Raw genomic sequence first — 17,290 nt, 5'->3', positions numbered from 1 at the left:
CTTAAGACACCAGGGGAAGTGGGATGAGCTTTTGTGTTGTGATATGTTTTTCTTCCTCTGGAATAACCCTGAATGGCAGAGGGACTGTGGGATCAAAGCCCCCTCTGATCCTTTAGTGTTGGCCCTTGAGAAAGAAAATCAGGCCAACAAAGGGAAGCTCAAACGGTGCTGTTGGAGCTGCAGCCTCGGCCAGAGGTGCATCAGGCTGAGTAAGGCCTATCCAGGAGCAGCCCAGCAAGAACAGGACTGTACTCATTTAATCAGCCCTCCCTTTAGGAGGCAGCAGGAGGAAGAGGTGCACTTGGAAGCTCCATTTGCCCCTCTGCCCCCTCCACACCTGGAAGCTCCATTTCCCCTCCACCTCCTCCCGACAGCTTTAAGGGGGCATCAGCCCCAGCACCCCCAGGTAGCCCGATTGCATCCCGGAGCAGAAAGCAGGGACTACAGGCACCCTTGTGGGAAGCAATAGCACCAGAAGGGACAATGGTAGTTAAGGAACCCTTTTCTCCTCTTGACAAAGAGGCCTGAGAAAAGGTCACAAAGAATTATCAGAGTGACCCAGAAAACACTGCCAATGTTTACGATATATACTCAAACAACATAACCCAGATTGAAGGGACACACAATTGTTATTAGATGCATTAACCAAAACTGAGAAACAATTGGTTCTAAAACCAGCAGGGGACCTGGCAAAGGACCATTAGAAAACATTACAAACGGATGGAAAAGAATACTTTCCTCTCCAGGACCCAAAATGGGATCCAAATCAGTCGAGCTGAAGGAGAAAGTCAGAAAGCTGCCAGGAGTGGAGAGTGAAGGGAGTGGAGAGGGCTGGACCTAAAACCATGAACTGGGCAGCCTTATATGCAATCAAACAAGGTCCCTGGGAATCTCCCTGGGAATTCCCAGATCCTTGGAAGGACGCGATGCACAGACACACACCACTGGAGCCGGGCTCTGAAGTAGGAATACAGCAGCTAGTTCATCTATTTCTGGAACAATCCACGGGGGACATGAGGTGTAAACTCCAAAAGCTTTGGGGGGCAGATGGGTGAAACTTAGAAGCCTTATTGGAAGAGGCATGGAGAGTTTTCAGCAATTGAGAAGAGGGATATAAGCAAGAAATGAAGAATCTTGTAGGAGTGGCACAGGAGGAAGGAAAAGGGAAAGGAAGGGATGGACAAGGACCACCCAAACGAGGCCTGTCTCGACTGTGTAGAGACCAATGTGTGTACTGTGGAGAATTTGGTCACTGGAAAAATGAGTGTCCAAAGTGGAAGTGAGATGGCCAAAAGAAACAAGGGAAAGGAGGGGTGGTTGCAGTCACACATCCACAAGAAGACTGAAGGGACCCAGGGAGTCCACCCCAACAGACCCCCTGGTTATAAAAATGAAACTGAGGGAAAAAAGAAAAAGAAGTAGAATTTTTGGTTGATACTGGAGCAACTTACTTGGTGTTAAATAAGGCCTTGATAGCTGTGAGTTATGAGAATTATGTTTTGATCAAAAGGTGTGGTAGTTTAGCATTTAGGGAAAGAAGTGGGAAACACCCACAGCAGTGATTCCTCTGAGAGAGGCTGTGGGGAGTTCCTTCTGTGCTTGAGATCAAGCCAATAGCTGGCCAGTTCTGACAACTGACAGCATTCTGCACCACTGAAAAGTAACTTCACCTTTGTGAATGCCACCTTTTAAAGACCCAAGGCCAGGAACTGGTCTCTTTCTTTGCAGCCTTGAAAGGCAGCAGAGCTGTGGTGTGGCTGGCCCCGCTCCCCCGTGGCCTGTGCGGCCTGGGGGGGGCTGGGCCGGAGCCCAGCTGCTCCCGGGGGGAGATGGAGACTGCGGGATCCCCCCCAGGCCAGGCCAGGCTCTGCTGCGCTGCTGGCTTTCCCGGGAAGCCCTCCGGGTCCCGTTCCAGCGGGGTGGCCAAAGCCCTTCCCAGGGGAGCCCCCGGCCCCCAGGCTGGGCCAGGCCACGGCTGATGACACTCGCCAACACCCCCCCTGCCCCCCGGCCCGCACAGACAGCTCCTGAGAGCTGGCACCAGCCACACCTGAAATCCCACACCACCACTGCCTGCCATGGCTTGGGACACATTTAACCCTTGCACTACACACAGGAGACCTGCAGACTTTAATCCTCTCTCCAGGAAAAGAAAAGAACCAAGTGACACGGAAAAAGACAGCGTGAAACATCAAGGTCAGTAAAAGAAGGAATCAAGCCTGAGATGGAAGGAGAAAGAGGAGATGCTCTAATAAGCTGAAATATTCTTTTGGTAGGGCCATGGAGATGAATAATAATGTTCTGAAAAATAACTCTTTGAATTCATGAAAGAGTATTGGGGGATTGAAGCATTCAAGCTGTAGATCTGGGCAAAGGTATCCACTGATGAAGCCAAGGCGATGGTGGAGTAGCTGTGATCCCATGAGAGCTTGAACAGAGAGAGAGGGAGATGAGAGCTGATGAAGACCCTTTTCTCTCAGGGAGAGAAGAAGAAAACCTCTATTCTCAGAGATGAAGAGGACTTTTGCCTTTGAATAACTCATCCTTAAAATAAAACCCCTTGAGCTCATGTCCTATGAACACACCTCTGAGTGGTGTGAAAATGGGAGGAGAGGGCAGAGTTTGTGCCTGGGTGACTGCCATTTGTAGAAATGAAAAGCCACAAGAAAACTGTTTCTTGTGGAGAAGCCTCCATGGCATGACAAGAGAAAACTCCTCTCCCTGCACAGACTGATGATCAGACAATTGTATAGCTGGCACTGCTTTAACATCCCAGGTTTTGTCTCTGCCCTGTCACTTGGGAAAGGAAAAGTTGGGTAGGGGCTGGGAAGGTTTCTGTAGATTTTAGTCTTGTTTTTTCTTCTTGTAGTCTTGTTCATTAAGTTTCTTTATTACTTTTAAATTTTAAGCCTTTTTTGCCCTTCTCCTAATCCATATCTCACAGCAAGAAAGAAGGAAGTACTCTGGTGATTTTAGCTAGAGCTAGAACCCACCACACTCAGCCACTCCTGACAGGACTTGTGCTCCAGACCCCTCAGCAGCCTTGTTGCCCTTCTCTGGACACGCTCCAGCCCCTCCATGGCCTTCCTCAATTGGGGGCCCAGGACTGGACACAGCACTCGAGGTGTGGCCTCAGCAGTGCCCAGCACAGGGGAAGAATCCCTGCCCTGCTCCTGCTGGCCACACCATTCCTGATCCAGGCCAGGGGCCATTGGCCTTCTTGGCCACCTGGGCACACTGCTGCCTCATGTCCAGCCTGCTGTCCATCAGTGCCCCAGCTCCCTTTCTGCCTGGCCGCTGTCCAGCCACTCTGGCCCCAGCCTGGAGCACTGCAGGCCTTGTTGTGGCCAAAGTGCAGGAGCCGGCACTTGGTCTTGTTCAACCTCACCTTGTTGGCTTTGGGCCCTGCATCCAGCCTGTCCAGCTCCCTGTGCAGAGCCCTCCTGCCCTCCAGCACATCCACACTCCCAGCCAGCTTGGTGTCAGAATGGTTCCATGAGGCCCTGCAGTGTCACAATGGTCTCCACGGTTCCATGACACTCCGTGGAGTCACAGTGGAGCCTTGGTTCTTTGGGCCCTGCAGTGTCACAGTGGATCCTTGGTGCTTTGGGCCCTGCAGTGTCACAGTGGATCCTTGGTGCTTTGGGCCCCAATTGGATGATGATTTTGTGAACTCTGCTGTTGGAGTCTGAGATACAGAGTGTGTGCCCTTGTTCTAATACTTAGTTCTAGGATTCAAAGAAACACTGAATTTCATATGACATGAAATTCATGAGCATGTTTTCATGGTGATACATGTTAAATGCTAAAGTTTGATAGGAAAAGTGTAAGTGTGTAGATTAGAAAGTTTCTTAAATCACTGGGTGAAAAAGTAGTTTACAGAACAGGAGACAAGATGGGAGATTTAGGGTGTTGTCTCCTATCCTTCTTTCTTCTTCATGTTCTTCTCCGAGGGGTTTTTGGGTAGTAGTAAGTGATTGGGTAAAAAATGCTGCAGTGCAGCACACAGGTGTTGGATCATTGGGTCACTAAGAAAAATAATTGAGTTGGCATCTGTTAATTGGGTAAATGGACATATAAAAGACCTTGAAGATGATCTTTGTAGGCCGTTTTATCCTTTTCTATCATAGTGCACATAGCTCCTTGTACCTTGTAATGCTGATAAGAGAAGAATAAACAACTGAGACTGAACAAGAGAAAACTGCCTCTCTCTCCTCAATCTTCAGTTGAAAGGGAAAAAGAACCTAATCCAAAAGTCCCTAACGAGACACCCAACAGCAAGGGTTCTCTCAGCTGCAGATGACGATCGATGAGGACCTGCAGAGGATTGAAAGATCCATCTTTCTTTTAGAGAAGTCACTGTCCTCACTCTCTGAGGTTGTCTTACAAAATAGATGTGGGCTAGAACTTCTGCTAATGCAGCAAGGAGGCCTCTGTGCCGCCCTGAAAGAAGAGTGTTGCTTTTATGCTGATCACACCGGAGCGGTCAGAGATTCTATGGCTGAACTGAGGGAAAGATTAGCCCAGAGAAAGAGAGATAGAGAGGCCCAACAAGGGTGGTTCGAATCGCTGTTTAACCAGTCTCCGTGGCTGACCAGCCTGGTGTCCACTCTGATCGGGCCAATCATAATGATCTTACTGGTGCTAAACTTTGGACCATGTTTTAAATGAGCTTGTGTCTTTTGTCAAGAGCTGACTAGAGAGGGTCAACATCCTGTTTGTAGAAAGACAGCAGATGCTCCAAGAATGCACTTGGTCACCTCCTGTGCCTTATGTTTGTTAATGAAACACTGCGGTGTCTATTTAATAAGTATTTAACCTTTTTACTTAGTATAGTGCACCTTATATTTTTACTCAAGTCTATTATATCTACTTTTAAAACTTTTCATAATATAGATAAATTAGATAAAATGATTAAAAACAGATGTTAGAATTTACAAGACTAATACAACTCATATTCTAGCAAATTTAGTTAAGCATTAGGAGGGGGGAAATGTGGTCAGCTGGGGCCCGGCGGTCGGAAGATATCGGGATGTAACGGAAAGATGGAGTCACCCCCCTCCTCCATAGTTTATGGTAATGACCCCCGTAATTAGCCAATAGCACCTAGCTGTGATGAAAGCAGATGGGAGTGACACTGTGAACCTAGGTTATAAAGTGTCAAATTCTCCAGCAATAAATGCCATTTTTGCCATCCATCACATTGGTGTTGGGTGCAAATGGACCGAGTGACCTGGGATTGGTCACCGTGCCATTCCTGAACCAAAGACAGAGCGATCTCTCTTTCCTGGAAGGTGTTCAGCTTTTAACAAACTAGTTCTGCTGAAGATGAGCCCAGGCAGTGGTGAGTTAGAGCATTTGATCAAACTCCCAGAGTATCCTCACATATGTTTGGACACAATTTCTCTTTGTATTTTCATTGTGAATGCTTTCTCCTGCCCCGCTGCCTCCTGCTTGGAGTTGTACGCGCAGCAGAGTCCCAGAGTTTTCTCAGCAGGCCTGTGCAGCGAGTTCTGAGCCAACGTGTGGCTCTGCTGCCATCCCAAATCTGCGCTTTCCTTGCCCAGCCTGAGCGCAAGTGGGGCATGTGCTGGGCGTGGCTGGAGATTTTCATCACCAAAATCCTCCAGCGTCAGGGCATTTCCATCTGCCCATTGCTTTGGAGAGCACAAATCACAAACCACCCATCTCAGCTGATAAATGTCATTGCTTGCAGATTGCTGCAGCCGCACAGCTGAGCTACAAATACACATGAATCCATTTCAGTTGAAAAATGTCATTTATTACAAATTGCTACACCTGTGCTGACAATACACAACTATAAAAATCTCCATTAAGTTGAAAAATAGTAATTTATTACATTAGCACAACAATGCCATGTAAAAATATACAAATACAAACTTCAGTTAGCAAAACCGTAACTTACTGCTAACCTCTACAAGTCACTATAGACAAAGATTAATGAGGTGTTTAACAACTTAATTTATTACAGATTACTACAATCTTACAGCCCATATAGAAATACAAAAATATCAGTGTTTTCCTCTAAATAACCCTGTATTTAGAATTCGATTGATAGAATTATACATCATACATTTTTAAATAGAACTAAATACCTCTACATATACATATATAACAATCTACAGATGGAAATACAGATTAAATATTACATATTTCACACAATATATATACATATAGATATACAATCAGAGGGATCCCAGCCGCCCCATCTTCAAAGCCTCTCCCTCAGTCTTTTCCTGCCATGCAGAGCAGCTCTCCTGGACAGGGACAGCAGATGGGACATCTGGGAGGCAAAGGGAAGAGCGAGTCAGTGCTGGGACCTTTCCCTTGGCAGCAGCTGCACTTCCAGCAGGGAAGCGAAAATCTCCGAGCCTCCCCAGGAGGGTTGGCAAGAACAAGCAGGCCGAGCGGGCCAGCGTGTGGCGAGCGCAGGCGCGGCGGGACTGTCCCGCAGCCCCCGGCAGCCCGGCACAGCTCCCGGGCCCTGCCGGCACAGCTGCCTTGCCCAAGGACAGCCCCTGTGCCGGCCGGGGCAGCAGCGCTGAGCAGCCCCAGCACGGGCAGGGGCCGCTCCTGCCCGGCCGGGCAGCGCCCACGGCCAAAGCCCACGCCACCCTCAGCCCTGCCCGGCCTCACCAGCCCTGGGGCCTCACCCAGGCTCTCGCGTGGCCCCAGCACATCCCTGCTCACTGCTCTTGCTCCAGGCCTTCAGCTTCTCCCTGCTGGCTCCTCTCAGTGTCTGGCTCTCCTCAAGCTCTTCAGCACAGCTGTGGTGGCAAAAGTGGAGGCTCTGCAATTGGTTGCAAGGCCTGGCAGAGCTGCAGTCCCTGAGCTCTGTGTGCTCCCTCCTGGCCCCCTCCATCCCCTCAGCCCCGCCGTCCTCTCGGCAAAGCCCCAGCCCCCTCTTCAGTTTCTTGGGCCTCTCCCAGGCCTCTCCCCCCGCTCAGTCCCTTCTGAGCCGTTGTGTCCCCTCAGAGCCGGCACAGCCCTCAGCCCGTGCCTCTGTCACCTCCGTGCCACCACGGCCCTCTGCTCCCCCACAGCCCTCAGTGCCCCTCACACCTCAAGGTTTGCAAGGTCCCTTCAGCATCAGCGCCTCCTCAGCCCCCTCAGTCTCACCGTCCTTCAGCAGCTCCTCACAGGACAGTGCCTGGGGCCAGCGGCAGCTCCCACCGCTCCAGGGACAGCCAGGGCTGCAACTGCTGCTCCGCCTGGCCCGGCCCCAGCTCGGACCCAGCACAGGGGGACACAAGGGGCACAGCGGGAAAAACAAGAGATGAAAAAGGCAGCCAAGGGGGAAAGAGGCAAAAATGCAGCCTAGGCCTACACAGCTCAATCTATGGAGCTCTACATCCATAGAGCTCTAACTAAAGAACTATGCACATTTAGGAATGGAACTATGTGTGCATAGAAATCTTACTCTACGCATATATAAATGCAAATTTTAAAATCTATAAATGTAACTGTATACATAGAAATAAAATCTTATCATATCCATAAATAACTAAACATACAAACTATACAGATGTATAAATAGAAACACCGGTAAATACAACTCTATCAATCTACACTGGTAACTATATCGATAAATAAATAATGATAAAAAAATCTATAACTATATCTATAAACAGAGGGATGCCACTTGCCCAATGGTCACAGGCTCTCCCTCTGATCCTTCTTCCCACGCAGGGCAGCCCTTCTGGCCAGGTAGATCACATGGATATCTGGGAAGGAAAGGCAACTCTCAGTCAATGCTGGCCTCCGTGTAGCTTTCCCTTTGCAAGTAAACTGTCCTGCTAGCAAAGGCTGTCAAACATGGCCTGAAAGGCACACTCTCACTTGAGAATTTGAAGCCTGCTCTTTAAAGGGAACAGGGATCCTTCCAAGTTTTCCAGTCTTGTGAAGTTTTGAAGTACGCCAATCAATTCACAACCCTCCCAGTGCAAATGGCACCCCCGAGAGCTTGAAACACAGACAGTGCCAGCTGCCACAAAGAAGCCCAGCCTTGTTCTTTCTCTGGGCTGACGCAGAGACGTCAGTCCTCACTGCAGTGGCTGAAGCTGAAGGCTGCTGTGAGCTGGGAACCAATTGGGACACGCAGCTTGGTGACACAACTGCCACCAGCTCAGGTTTCTTGCCGGCTCTCTTGCCACAGCAGAGGACTCGGTGTCAGAGCCTCTGGAAAAGCATGGAGGGGCAGGGCTCGGGGAGCTTGTGCCAGTGCAGGATTGGAACTAAAGGCACCAGGAAGCACCAACCCTGCTGCAGACAAGAACTCAACTCTTCTGATCTCCCTTCCTGTCAGAGGCAGGCTCAGAGCAGCTGTCTCCCATCTCTCTAAACCACGCTGGGCTCACTCCTTACCAAGCTCCTCGGGCTCCTGGCAAACGTTCACACGGCTCCCACAAGCAGGCAAAGCTCCCTCTGCTGCAGCCTTGTTCACAGCCTCCCCTCCTGAAGAGCCACGGGCAACACTAGCATTGACCTGAAAAGAAAAACAGAAAGAAGGAAACGCAAAGATCAACCAATAGATTCTGCAGGGATACAATCAGAGCCTGCCAGATTTCCTTCTGTGCACCAACAAATTGCTTTTGAAAACTGGTATATACGCGGGAGTTTGCAGAAGACAAAGGCTCATCGCACTTGGCAAGAAGATATGGGCAGTTCCAAAAAATCCCCCTCCCCACCTCCAGTCTGCCCTTCCTCAAGAATAAATCTACCCATGCAATGGGTCTGCATATTAAATGAAAGAAGAGAAATTCTTTGGCAAAGTTGTAGAATAAGATGCAAAAAGGCCTGTGCCAATGCAGAAACTGAACACTACAGGCCAGTCTAGGAAGAGACAAGACTAAAGAAAAAAGGGATTCCAAAGTCCAAGAGGGAATCTGTCAAACACAAGGACTAATGGGCCCTGATTGAACTGCTCTTCAACACAGGAGGAGCCCCTGGGCTTAAAGGAGTCCTTAACCATTTCATGGCCAGCACCAACCTTGTCCTTCTCACCAACCACACAAGTCATGGGGCCTCAAAACCAAGACATCTGCCCCCTGAAGACTCCACGGCTCACACACTTCATCCCTTCTTCCTAACAAGGAGCTCTGGGCCCCAGAGGCCTTCAACAGTCCAAAACACTGACTTCTCCAACACGCTCCAAGAGCTGTCAAGGCTGACAAGGCTGTTGAGCGTGGGGATGACACTCAAGCCATGGAGTGGGCGCTAAGGATGGAGTCCTGCTAGCTCCTGGCACAGGGATGTGCTCTTGCCACCACAGCCCAAAGCACAACAGTCTCATGCAGGCTGCAGCTTTGCAGAGACTGTCTGGCAACACACATCTCTTCTTCCCACAAGGTGACTGAGCTCTGGAACATGGAGAGCAAGACTGGCCAGTTTGCCCAGCTGAGCATTTCCCAGCTGGAAACTGGACTGCAGGCACCAGGTTCCTGAGAGGGCAAGACTGCTGCAGCTCCAGCCCATCCCCACACACAGCTCTGGCAATGCCTACACGCACAGCAGGGCTCACACAGCAGCAGCAGCAGCTGTAGGAGCACCTGCAGCCCAGCCCTTGCTTTGCCTTGGCCTTCCAGCCCAAGAGAGGCAGAGCCCACATCTGCTGCTGGCACCCTCCCACTCTGCCTTCAGTGGCAATTCTCCAAACGCTCTTCTCTTCTTTCCCATCAAACAAAGCCTGTTAGAACCCACCAAGCTTCCACTTCCTCCCCACAAATGCCCCTGCACCAGGGATTCTTCCCAGAAAAAGGAGCATCCAAACCTGGCAAACACCTCTCATCCTCACTTAAGGGCTATCTCCCCTTTTCATTCCCTCTTCCTTAGCAAATCTTGCTTGACCAAGCAAATCCTTCCGTGTCCATTCCCAGCTGAATTCAAGAAGCCTTTGCTTCTCAGCCATGCAACAACATTCAGAAGCTCTCAGTCCAGCCCCTCTCATCCCTGTCCAATGGAGTTACCTGAGCAGAGGGAGACCTTTCAGGCACAGATGGTGAAAGCATCTCCTCCAGTGTCTCCAGAACTAGGTCCAGATCCAGCGGTGGCAATTCCTCTTCCCCAGGAGTACTCCAGACCCAGCTTGGGGCTCTCCATGCTGCATAACCAGCACTGCCAGCTGGAGCACTGGGGACTGAAGTGCCCGGGGCAGCTGGAAGAATCCAAAAACATGGGTGAGGCTTCAAAATGAGGCTTTGGGACGCAGAGCTTTATTGCTGCCTTGGATCAAACATCACAGGAAGCGCACAGCAACCTCAACTCCAGAAAGGTATTAAAAACTTCCCAGGGAATTGGAAGAGTGAGCTCTTCCCCTTCTAAAGTATTATCCTAATTGACGAGTACATAGATTAAAGTATGGCTTGGGAAACTGGTCTAGACATACACACAGACATAATCACCTTCAATCACAGCCTTTTGCATCTTCCCAGCAGCTTTGGCATTTGGCTGCTTGAGTTTCTCATCACAAGAGACCACAGAAAGTGCGTTCACCCAGGAAGAGGCCAGAGGTGCAGACACACATGCTAAACTTCAACTGCGAGTTTATTCTAAGGAGCAACCATGGAGGTGAGGCCATAATCTGCAGCTGCAACTGTTCTGGGGACTCCCAGCGTGCACTGAAATTTAATAGCATTATTTGCGGGAAAGACTGTTGGAAATGGAGAATGTGCAGCCTTAGAAAAAGCCTGGATTGATGGAGTGATGAAAGTACACAGACATTAGGTAGAGTAATTCTAAACCTATGTTCTTACAGTTGCAAGTAAGAATATGCCTAGAGTAAGGAAGAAATTCTATTAAGTAAAATAGTTGGAGGTATCAAGTGTAATAGTGTGATTTATAAAGTAAATTAGAGATCTAGGAACTATAACAGAAGTGTGTGTGAATACGTGACCTGTGAGCTTGTTGGTTAAAAGACAGACGCAGTGTGGCAAAATCAAGTAAAGGTGATAAGAGCTTAATAAGTGAAAACAAACTTGGTGTCAACTGTCTACTGGACTAAAAAGTTATATATTGCCATGTGGAGAAGAAACTCGTAACTTCCTCGAGCTGTGGTTGACTTGTTGCCTGTAAATCTCACGCCTCAGGACTGATCTCTTATTGGGCTACTTAAGCAATAAATCATCTCAAAGCACGGTGGTCCCATCCCTTGTATTTCATCTCAACAAAAGACAATCTGTAAACTCTGCAATATCCCATCAGAGTCCTAGTTTGGCTTCATCCAAAGAAAAATGGGAGTTCACCTGACACCGACCAGTTGTGGAGAAATGTTCTTTGCCTCGCCCTTTGACCTCTACACAGAGGCTGCCTGGAAAATGGCCAGAACATCTTCCAAATCTGCAGCAAGGACGGGAAAAGCAGACAGAGATTGTTCTGATATTCATGATCCTGCTTCCTAGTACCCTTGACACCTGATTGTCACAATCAAATGGACACATGACAGGGCACCGCGGCAAAATACTTCAGTCACTTTTTGTTCTCTTTCTGAAAAGCCAGGGGAGAAACACATTCCGTACCTGATGGGATGTTGGCTGGCAAGTGCTGCTCTGGAGAAGTGCAGCTGCTGCTCTCTGGAGAGGCCACAGAAGTGCTTTGATGGTGCGCAGGAAATGCTGGAGTCATGAGCTCTGGCTGGAATTGGAATCTGTGTGTGCCTGGCTGGCCTGATGAAACCCCAAGTCCAGTTGTAGCAAACACTTTCTTGGCACGTGCTGGGGAAGCTTCACGCCCTTGAGGATCTGGACTTGTCCTGGAAGGGCCTGGAGGCAGCTCTGAATCCTCAGGTGAGGCAGCACTGCGCTTCTGGCACCAAGGAGCTGTGCAGCAGGGAGGGAAGAAGAAAGGAAGCAAAGGGAAGGCTGGGTCACTCCTGCTCCTCAGCTGTGTTTCCCTTGGCAGCAACTGTACTTCTCCCAAGGGAGACAGAAGCTCCCATCCTCCCAAGTAGGGTGAGAAGGAGAAAATTCCCCACATGTTCTGAAGCTTTGCAACAACCAATTCCTTGTCTACTCAGCTCTCCCCTACTTATTCATCTGTCTGGGAAAGTGTCCCGCTGCCATTCCTCGGCAGGAGGCAACTGCCAGAAAGCCAGCTGCCAGCTCTTCTCCCTTCTGCTCCAAAGGCACACAACAACTTTAGAATCACAGCCTTCCCTATCTCCCCAGCAGCTTTTAGATTTGGCTGCTTGAGTTTTTCATCACAGAAGGCCACAGAACGTGCATTCACCCAAGAAGAGCCCGCATCTTCAGGCACACACTGAGAAATTCAACTGGGAGTTTATTCTAAAAGCAACCTTGTAGGTGAGGCCATGTTCTGCAGCTGCAGCTGTTCTGAGGCACACAGAGCTCATTTCAATGGCACGGCCCGATTTGCAGGCCAGCCAGTCTGAAACATCTGCAATATCCTATCACCGTCCTAGTTGGACTTCATTCCAAGAAACAGGGGAGTTCACCTAACACTGACCACTTGTCTGGCGGGCAATATTTTTCGCCCTGCCCTTGCACCTCAGCAGACAGGCTGTCTGGAAAATGCCCACAACAACCTCCACATCTGCAGGAAGGACAGGAAGAGCAGAGAATACTTTGGCATTCACAGTCCCACTTCCTAGTACACTTTCTCCGTGATTGTCACTTGAGATCTAGCCATGAAAGAGAACTCAGGGAAAACACTTGAAAGGCTCAGTTGCCAGGACCTATTGGAAAAGGAAGGGTAGAAACTCTTTCCCTACCTGATGGGTGGCAGGCTGGGCTGTGCTGCTGAGAAGATGAGCAGCTGTTGCTCTGTCCAAGGGCCCTGCAAGCAGCTTCAGGGTCGGTTGGAGTGAGGCGAACCATGAGCTCAGGATGGCGTTTCAGGTCCAGGTGAACCAGTGGAACCGTGAGCTTGCGGAGATTAAATCTCTGGATGAGCTCTCTTGATGGTTCCACTGGTGAAGCCCCAGCAAGTGCAGAGGTGGCACAGACTTTCTTGGCAGGTGCTGGGGAAGCCTCCCTCTCCTGAGCACCTGCACTTCTCCTGCAAGGGCCTGGAGGCAGCTCTGAATCCTCAGGTGAGGCAGCATCGCGCTTCTGGAGCAAGGGAGCTGTGCAGCAGGGAGGGAAGAAGAAAGGAAGTAAAGGGAAGGCTGGGTCACTCCTGCTCCTCAGCTGTGTTTCCCTTGGCAGCAAGTGTGCTTTTGTCAGGGAAGACAAAAGCTCACCTCCTCCCAAAACAGGGTGAGAAAGAAAAATATCACCACATGTCTTGGGGGGTTTGATGCCTATAGAACTTAAGTCAAACTTACAAGCTGCTTCTATAGATTGAGTTATAAGATATCAATATAACCTGACAGATCTGTATCACCAGATATCAATAGAACCTGAATCATAACTTCATGGATCTATTTAACCTGATATAGACGTCTTTCTATGCATTGTACTGGCTAGTATATGGTTAACTTGTTGCTCAGTGCCAGAGAGATGGGAAAGAAAAATTAAAATCTCACCAGGTGGTGAGTTTCAGAGATAGGTCAGTATAGCACTAGTGAAAAATTAGCAAACATCAAGCCATTTAGCCACAAAATAAAACAATTAGACCAGTTAGGACCAGACAGACCAAGGAACACCGTTGCTGTGCATGCTCTGAAGACAAAAGTTGAAAAGTTCAGATGCAAAGACGACTTTGGAAGACTTCGTCAAAGACCCCCAACGACCCCCAAATTGGGGAGGCACAAGCACAGTGAAAAAGAACTATCTATAGCCATGAGATTATACTATGTAAATTAATTCCAGAGTGTATAATATACTGTGTCTATTAGTTCCATATGTTACAATGACATTGTAACACCAAGCAATAATTTCTAAATATATACCACAGCAATTGACAAAGGTGGATGAATGAGGAGGAGAAATCCTCCTCACCTCCAGCACTGAAATAAACAACTCTACACACACGGGTGTATGGGATTTTATTCCCTTTGCAACAAGCAGCTCCCTGTCTACTGAGCTCTCCCCTATCCGTTCAAGCCTTGGCAGGAGGCAGCTGCCAGAAACCCAAGTGCCAGCTCTTCTCCCCTCTGCTCCAAATGGGACAGGAGGCTCCCTCTCCCGCGGGGGCTGAGCACGCCCAAGCCCTCGGCTCAGCCGCACTCCCGGAGAGCTCCCCGAGCGTCCCAGGGCCGCGCAATGAGCAGCGCCAGCCACGGCACAGGGCCGGGCCGGCTGCCGGCCGAGCGGGCCAGCGTGTGGCGAGCGCAGGCGCGGCGGGACTGTCCCGCAGCCCCCGGCAGCCCGGCACAGCTCCCGGGCCCTGCCGGCACAGCTGCCTTGCCCAAGGACAGCCCCTGTGCCGGCCGGGGCAGCAGCGCTGAGCAGCCCCAGCACGGGCAGGGGCCGCTCCTGCCCGGCCGGGCAGCGCCCACGGCCAAAGCCCACGCCTCCCTCCGCGCCCGCAGCTCCCACCCCGTCTCACCGGCTCTGGGCGGCTGCCCGCTGGGGAAGGCGGGCAGCGACCGGTCCGTGGGGAGCCGCTGGAGGCGGCTGGGCTGGCGGCTCCGCACCTCCAGCCCCGCCGCCAGTCTCTGCCTGTTGGCCCTGGTCAGGCGTTTGATGCGGAGCAGGAGCTCGGGGCGGTCGCGGCGGAAGTTTGGGTTCATAAAGTGGAGCAGAGCCCCGGCATCGCCCGGCACAGCTGAGCCAAGCCATGCCGGCACCTTTTGGAAGCCGTAGAGGTTGAGCTGGCGCACGAAACTGCCAAAGTGCGTGGCTTTGAAGGAGTCCGGGGCCGCCCCCGCCCCCTGGCCGCCCCCTCCGTGGGCGCCGGCCGGGCTGAGCAGCTCCCGCTCGAAGAGGAAGCGGTCGATGAGCAAGCCCTGGGCCTGGCTGTCCCAGCGCACGGAGCGGACGCGGGGGCTGTTCACCAGGCGCCACAGCTTGGCGGGGAAGGTGCTGGCATTGAGTCCGGCGGGCAGCGGCAGCTCCGCCATGGCACCGATCTGTCTCCGACTGGCGCCGCAACGGCCGCGGCGCAACGGCCTGAGGGGGGCGCTGCGTTCGGCCCCGCGCGCGCCCGGCGCGGCCCCGGCGCGGGCCGGACTCGGCGAGGACGAGCGGGGCCTGAGGGGAGACAAGGCCAGGTAAGAGCAGGTGAAAAATGCATGTGGGAAATGAGAAATTACATAGGAATTACACTAATTGACAAAGATTGTTACTGCAATAAATGGAATTGATTTTTGCTAACTAAATTGCACCTGTTATTCAAGTTAGTTTTAGAAACAATTGTCAGGAAAATTAATCCACAAACGCCAGAGGTTTATGTCCAAAAAGGAGACAGAGGAGTCCTTTTTCTTTATTCCAATAAATATTTGACCCAATGACCCAACACCTGTGCGCTGCACTGCGGCATTTTTTACCCAATCACTTACTACTGCCCAAAAACCCCTCGGAGAAGAACATGAAGAAGAAAGAAGAAGGACAAAAGACAACACCCTAAATCTTCCATCTTGTCTCCTGTTCTCTAAACTACTTTTTCACCCAGTGATTTAAGAAACTTTCTAATCTACACACTTACATTTTTCCTATCTAACTTTAACATTTGTTTTCATGTATCACCATGAAAACATGCTCATGAATTTCATGTCATATGAAATTCAGTGTTTCTTGGAATCCTAGAACTAAGTATTAGAAACAAGGGCACACACTCTGTATCTCAGACTCCAACATCTGCCCCTCTCTTTTTTCAAAAAAACAATAAAAAAAATCAACCCAAATCTTTCCTTGGATTACTTTTCAAGAAGGGTTATTTTTCTTTCACTCATGCTTTAACAAATGAGGCTTTACCATATTAATTTTCCTACTCTTTCACTTGAAACCCAAAGTCCATTGCTCTTGCATGTGGGATCCAAGCTGTTCAGCTGTCAGCTGTGTCTTGATACAGTTCACATCTGCGTGCTCGCTCTTCTGCTCTTTGGGCTGTCTGCTTGTCTCTGCAGCTGAGGAGTTTCCATGTTCTTCGCTAGGAAGTTACTTCTGCTTTGAACCTGTGAATACACAAACATAGACTTTCCTCCAAATTATTAATTGAAATGAATTTTTAATCTTGCTTCTGAACTTCGGAACTTTTGACTGGAACCAAAGAATTTTCTCTCAACTTTGCTTGATTCCTGTTAGAACAATACCTGATAATTGATGGAATTGGCTTTGTAACAGACTTGTTTAAAAAGGACTGTTCAAGAATTATTTGTAATAGATATAAGATCTTTACCCTTTTTCTAAAAATTTAAGATGTATAAGGTTTTTATACTTCTGAGGCATAGCCTTGTTTCCCCCCCCTTTTCTTTTTGTTTTGTAATTAAGCAAGGTATTTGCGTTTTTTTGTTACGACAATGAAAAACCATCAAATTAAAACACTTGCACATGTATACACATAGGAAATAACACTTTTACAGAAATCAAAAACTTATTAAGAAGATGCATAATTAATATTATGTGATATGAAACTTATCTGAATAATTTGTAATATGAATTGCTGAATATACAAAATACATACTCTCATCCCAGAGTCTGCCACAGCTGATAAATCAATGGAAGATTGGAAAATCATGTCTGGATAACAATTTTCCAAGCCCACTGTAAAATATAGCTGCTATATTAATTCACTAATTGTCAAGTTAAATTGACTTGAATATTCTTTTGATGCAGAAAACTTCTGGGTTTATTGGTAAATTCTCTATCCAGGTAAAGTCAAGGCTTGGCCAGAGCCTTAGGCCTCATCTGGAAAGATGTCTCTTAAGTCATTTTCAAAGCAAGGGGTTTAAGAATAGCAGCCATAAGATGCTTAAAACACTGTAAACTTTTAAAAGGCATTTTTATAAAACAAATGATCAGATGTCTTAGGTAATTGACTAATTCAACCATTCAGCAGTTAATTTAATCTGAAGTTTCTTTCATAACACTTAACTTTCAACCATGACACTGTTAGCGTTCAGGATCACACATAACCACAGAATGTTTATATGAAGGTTCTTTATTGAAGGGCTCTGAGTGTCAGGGGTACACATACCCAAATCTGACCCGATTTGGTTTTGAGTTGAACATGTTTTATACAGTATCATTATACAACTTACATATTAATTATTAAACTTATATTGTTCTATTGTAACCATTGTTTTTACCCAAGCATGGATTTCTCGTGATCCCCCCCAGCCCCCTAACATTGTTCCTTATGTTCTTTAAACTATAATTTTATCTAATTACATCTAACTGTTATAGATTTTATTAATTAACAATAGTTGAGA

The 17,290-nt window shown here is 48.8% G+C and overlaps 2 protein-coding genes across 4 annotated transcripts in view; one reads left to right on the top strand and one right to left on the bottom strand.

Annotated features, from left to right (window-relative positions):
- The window catches only part of LOC147649026 (uncharacterized), a 519,865-nt gene that overhangs the window by 35,579 nt on the left and 466,996 nt on the right, over positions 1-17,290 (top strand). The window lies entirely within an intron of this gene.
- On the bottom strand, positions 5,761-15,086 carry LOC111922298 (uncharacterized). 2 transcript variants are annotated; one of them, XM_086864985.1, is made up of 8 exons: positions 14,467-15,086; positions 12,746-13,099; positions 11,535-11,834; positions 9,987-10,174; positions 8,386-8,506; positions 7,084-7,745; positions 6,675-6,788; positions 5,761-6,304 (listed from the first exon to the last, which is right to left on the bottom strand). In XM_086864985.1, the coding sequence occupies exons 1-6, from the start codon at positions 14,978-14,980 to the stop codon at positions 7,675-7,677; spliced, it is 1,548 nt and encodes a 515-aa protein (XP_086721111.1). In that variant the 5' UTR covers positions 14,981-15,086; the 3' UTR covers positions 5,761-6,304; positions 6,675-6,788; positions 7,084-7,674. The 2 variants fall into 2 exon arrangements, with proteins under 2 accessions (XP_086721111.1, XP_086721112.1); XM_086864986.1 differs by having other exon boundaries at positions 7,141-7,745; positions 14,467-15,034.

Source organism: Cyanistes caeruleus, chromosome 28 (genome assembly GCF_971803275.1).
Source record: "Cyanistes caeruleus chromosome 28, bCyaCae1.hap1.1, whole genome shotgun sequence".
Classification (NCBI taxonomy): domain Eukaryota; kingdom Metazoa; phylum Chordata; class Aves; order Passeriformes; family Paridae; genus Cyanistes; species Cyanistes caeruleus.
This window is presented reverse-complemented; position numbering and strand designations above follow the sequence as displayed.